The 5,202-nt window shown below is 36.1% G+C and overlaps 1 protein-coding gene across 1 annotated transcript; it reads right to left on the bottom strand.

Annotated features, from left to right (window-relative positions):
* Positions 1-270: 270 nt before the first annotated feature.
* LOC116029779 (myosin-binding protein 7-like) lies at positions 271-3,927 on the bottom strand. The gene is made up of 4 exons (XM_031271823.1): positions 3,704-3,927; positions 1,962-3,572; positions 1,022-1,068; positions 271-690 (listed from the first exon to the last, which is right to left on the bottom strand). Exons 2-4 carry the CDS (start codon positions 3,345-3,347, stop codon positions 588-590), a joined length of 1,536 nt encoding a protein of 511 aa, XP_031127683.1. The 5' UTR covers positions 3,348-3,572; positions 3,704-3,927; the 3' UTR covers positions 271-587.
* Positions 3,928-5,202: the final 1,275 nt, after the last annotated feature.

The raw sequence follows: 5,202 nt of genomic DNA, 5'->3' as shown, positions 1-5,202 counted from the left end.
CCACTCCTCTTGCAAAACCCCAAAATTTTACCTTTTCATTTTTAACATATTAGGACCAATCAACGGTGTTACCAAACACTTTTCAAACAAAAATGAACTAATCAACCTGTTTATTAAAATGAAGGGGCACCGCGTATAATGAACTTTACAAGTTGATAATCAACCTCTATGAGACATGCTGCCCTACAATGAGCAGCATTATCTTTGGTTTTTTTTTTGAATACGCATTATCTTTGGTTTAAACTGCATTATATTTAAAGTTCAACTTAATTCACGACATAATCATATCATAAGCTCATCACATCACCAATTAAAACACATTGTTATGTACATTGTAGAATACTGCTAACAATGCCACTTATATCACACTTGAATCACTAACAAATCTTGCCATGTACAGTATATGAAACTATCAGAACTCAAACCTGCAGGCTAAAAGCAAGCCAAAAACCGACCCTAATTTCCAGAGCGTGGAATCCCGGATAAAAGAATGTAATACCTACAACCACCATGCCTTCACTAAAATCCACTCTACATACACACACACTCATGATAACAAGTCTCAGACATTGATATACAATCTGGCGTCAGACCTGTGTGCTCGTAAGGCATCTCCATTGCCCTACACGAGGTCCCTTGTCTAAAAGCAATAGCAAGCCTGGATTGTTGCCTGATATTCCAAACGGATACCTAAAGACAATGCCAAGTATGTAAGTTCGGGCCACAGATTTGGGACATGTCAGATGGAGAGAATAATTTTTAGGAGAGACTAAATCAATATTAGAATGAAACGCCAAAACCAATAGTAACTTCACCCAAGGTATCAAGTTTATGACCCATCTAAACCCAAACAAGGATCCCTATGAGCATATTGCAAGGTATGAATTAAAACAGATACAGGGGTAATGGTTCATATGTTGACAGAGGTACTATAAATAACAAGAATAATGGAGTTTGGTAAGTGCAGAGTAAAGAAACAAACTCAAAAATTATGAAATGAAGTTGAGAAGGATCTACTCACTTGCATCGACGCGTTCTCTTCCTCCAGAAGGCAAAGGGTATGATCCACTGGACAAAACAAATTAAAATATGAGCTAAAATGGAAGATTAGATCATACCATGAGCCATTAACTAATACATATGATAATAATAATAAAAGATAAATGAAGCCCAAATTCACACATAAGCCTGCAAAAGCCTTGTACTGTATGTTCTTGTCATAAAACCCTATGAAATAATAAAGCAATATATGCAATCGTCCTCCTAAACTTAAGCCCAAAAACTCCGTTATTTCCCATTAGTAAGAGAAATTTTATGCTTGACAAAAATCACATTTCATGCAATAGTATGCACACAAGTGTAAATTCCATGTCTCTGAGAAATCATACCACTTGCTCTGTACATTCTAGGATGGGCTTGAGATCCATTTTGGACATTAAATCATACAATTAAAGGCCAGCTGGATAAAGTAGAGGAATTCAACTGGGGACTGCTTTATGATTAAAATTTCCATAAACTCGAAAGATAAATTCTATTAAAGAGTAGTTAAATAGGTAATGCTCTATAGTAACAGATAATTAAATAGCACACTAATTTAGGCAGTTACTTTGGGGGATAAAGACAATTTTTTTGGCAGTTTCAACTCTCAATTGTTAAAAGGTAATGTTGAAAACTTGAAATGGATCGGAATAAGTGAATTTCAAAACCAAGTATTTCACTATTTTGCATAACAATGTAGAAAGATCTTGAAATTGGAAATGGTTATGCTTTTCCTCTATTCTCTATCATTTCTGGCTGTTACAAAAAGGAACTGGGGCTAGTTAGAATTACTGAATTAGAAAGCAAGAAGATAAGGCACATATTTATATTGGAAGGTAATTATGTAATTTATGTGACACAAATTTAATGCAAATACTGGGTGGTATATTTGTTCTGTATCATTAACTTTGTTATTATAATACCTTGAATAATGAGAAGAATGAAAAGCTCCCATTGATAGAGGTCTTCCTCACAGGTGCCCTCCTTGCTGCAGGTGACATGTCTTTGTACAACTGTTGGGCGATCTCCTTCAGCAATTCCAGCTGTGCTTTCTCAGTCCGCATTGACATAATTGTCTGCCTCATTGACTCCTTATCAGCCTCAAGTGCTTGAATCCTCGCATACAGCTTCTTCATATCAGAATCTTCCATATCTGTATAGTTCAATGAATACCTTGGAGTTGTGGTATAATCATCAGCTATTTTGACAGGGGTTTTGGGATTAGTTACACCATTATATCCTGCCCCTTGATGAATGGAATCAATTGTGTAAACTCTGTCACCCGTGTCATCGTCATCTTCAACTTTAGTTGAAGTATTCACCTTCCTCAAGTTTGAACACTCGTGTGCCTCTGAAACACCTATCTTCCTTGAATTTCCACCGAACATTGGAGATTGAGCCACAAATTCATCATCCATATCTTTATTTGTTGCAATGAAAGTAGCAGAACTATCAGTTGAGATTTCCCTCAAATGCCTAGGCCTCCTTGGAGATTGACCAATTGCGACCTTATCAAGCACATTGTTATCGTTAAACTCCGCATCAGGATGACTGATCCGGGGACTCTTCTCCAACTGGACGATCCTACACTCCAGATCTTGAAATTGATGTTGTGACCGAGGGGTCTCCCCAAACACACGTTCCTCAACATCCATAGCCTCATTACCCCCATTATTGAGGCCATAGTTCACTAGATTCTGATCGAAGCATTTTATTAGGGGGTAATCATCGGAACCCTCAGCTGCACCATCATTCCAACTCAAATGACCACCCCTTGCTTCAGCCTCAGCCTCAGCCTCGGTGAACCCATAACTCATTATTCTGTGTTTATACATTCTCACCTCACATTCCAATGACTGAATTACTTGGTCCCTCGTATACAATAAGTTCTCCAAAGAAGCTAGCTCCTGCTGGTCATGCGCCACTTTCTCCTCCGTAAATCTCTTGAATTGTCTAAATTCCATCTGAGCCTCCGCCTTCTCTCTTTGCAGCCTCAAGATCATTGACATAGCCTCATTGGCCGCCGAAGAGGCTGCATTCCTCTCCTCATCCAACTCAACACTTAAATCCTGAATGGCCTGCTGCTGACTGCTGACCATTTCGCGAAGTGCAGAACATTCATCTTGTACCTCAATCCGGGCATTCTGAGGTAAGATAACCTTAAGTGTGGCGTCATCGACCTCATCATACTTTCGCTTCACAGAACGAAGCCATTCCCCTGAAAACTGCCCGTTCATCAAGGAACAGCTGCACTCACAGTCGCAGCATTTTGCCAGGCTAGTCGACGGGGACATATTCTCAGAATCCATACACTGATACGCAGCCAATCAAACCCTCAAACCCCAAATCCACAATCAATGCCCCAGAAAGATTTTTTAAAAAATTAAAAATAAATTAAAAATAAAAAAATAAAACATATAAGGTAATTATTTAACCCATTAAAATCCTGTACTTAAATAATACTCAAACAAATCTACGTATTATCCTCTATCCTCAATCCTCAATCCTCAATCATAACATACGCAATAAAACCCCTGCAAAACATCAATACAAAACCATAAATTCCCGTCCAATCAACCCCGAAAAGATAATGCGAACATATATATACCATACACATGTACACAGATTTTCGTAGAATACATTACATATACCGAGAGAAGCGTACCTGGAAACTGAGAAACTGCAGGAGAAAAGTTCCCGGGAGAGAAACTATCTCTCCGGAAACTGGAAATTTGAGGAAAGAGTGAGAGAGGACAAAGGTTGAAGAATTTCTGTCAACAGGCACCACAGAAGCCGGACGGATTTTTGTCAAACCCTAGAGAGAGAAAGAGACAGAGTTTGCGATGCTTCGTGTTCCGTGTTTCATTCTATTTTTCATATTTTTAGAGAGAGAAATTGGTATATTTTTTTTTTTGAAAATATATATATATATACCAATTTCTCTCTAATAAAAATAATACTCCGTGTATATATATATATCGCGGACCGGATTTGATGAGCAGTCCGTTCAGGTGTAATGTACATTTGTTTTAAATGTAATGAATAAAGGTTGAGTTTAATCCTTAACAGTGTCAAATTTGTAAAACTAATATGTCTTTATGGCCGTCGTGGACTCTAGGTAGTTAGGAGCGAGTATTAGCGGGTCTAGATGAGGGGTAGAATGGGAATTTTAATGAGAATAAAACGGAAATAGTTTTGGCGTGGTGGCGTCCACGTTCGGATTCGGAGTAAGGAAACATAAAATACACATAAAATACAAATATTGTAAGTTCAAAAATAGCTAATATACAAAATATTCTAAAATATTCCAATAAAGTACAAACTAATTATTTGTAATTTATGTTTTCCAAAAAAAAAAAAAAAACTTTTAATTTATACTTACTTTTTTGTACGTATATAATTACTAGTATTTATATGCATAAAAATAAGTGCTTAACATTTTTTTTGAGTACTACTGACTCTGTTACAATGTAGTATATGTTCATAGCTACTTTCTGAACCTACTGAAGCACAATATGTGGGAGTGTAAATCGGGACAACGGGTGTCACTAGACCATTGGTCTTTCGCAGTGCTCAACATTAATACTTAATATTAAACTTATGATTATATTAAAATAATAAATAAATAACACAAATCACATAATCTTTATTATATTAAAATTTAATTATTAACTTAATTTTAAATTTATATTAAGATGATTTAATTATTATATTTTATTACATATATATTTTATCTATATGTATTTATAATAAAGATAATTTGTCTAGATAAATATGTATGTGTGTGTGTGTATATATATATATATATATATAGTATTTAATTAAGTATATTATTTTGATAAGTAATGTATTAAGCTAAGCGCAGACGCAAATTATATTGTGGACCATGATCATAGCTGATATTGCAGTTGTGTTGAACAGATACTGCATTTGTATTGAAAGAAAACTGCAGTTGCACAGAACAGAGGACATTCATCCGTTCAACACAACTGCAGTATTCGTTTAACACAACTACAGTTTCAGATGGATGACACGGCCTCTGTTCCGCACAACTGCAGTTACCTTTCAACACAACTGCAGTATCCTTTCAACACAACTACAATATCAATTCAACACAACTGCAATATCAATCATGACCCATGGTCCCCAGTATAACGACTGAAG

This window comes from Ipomoea triloba, chromosome 1 (assembly GCF_003576645.1).
Source record: "Ipomoea triloba cultivar NCNSP0323 chromosome 1, ASM357664v1".
Lineage (NCBI taxonomy): Eukaryota > Viridiplantae > Streptophyta > Magnoliopsida > Solanales > Convolvulaceae > Ipomoea > Ipomoea triloba.
This window is presented reverse-complemented; position numbering and strand designations above follow the sequence as displayed.

Excerpts from the sequence above, each read along its gene's own strand:
- LOC116029779 (XM_031271823.1), bottom strand. The coding sequence starts at position 3,347 with ATGGATTCTGAGAATATGTCCCCGTCGACTAGCCTGGCAAAATGCTGC. Across the intron at positions 1,069-1,961 it reads CATTCTTCTCATTATTCAAG|TGGATCATACCCTTTGCCTT; the intron begins GTATTATAATAA and ends TGTTTTGTCCAG. Across the intron at positions 691-1,021 it reads AAGAGAACGCGTCGATGCAA|GTATCCGTTTGGAATATCAG; the intron begins GTGAGTAGATCC and ends CATTGTCTTTAG.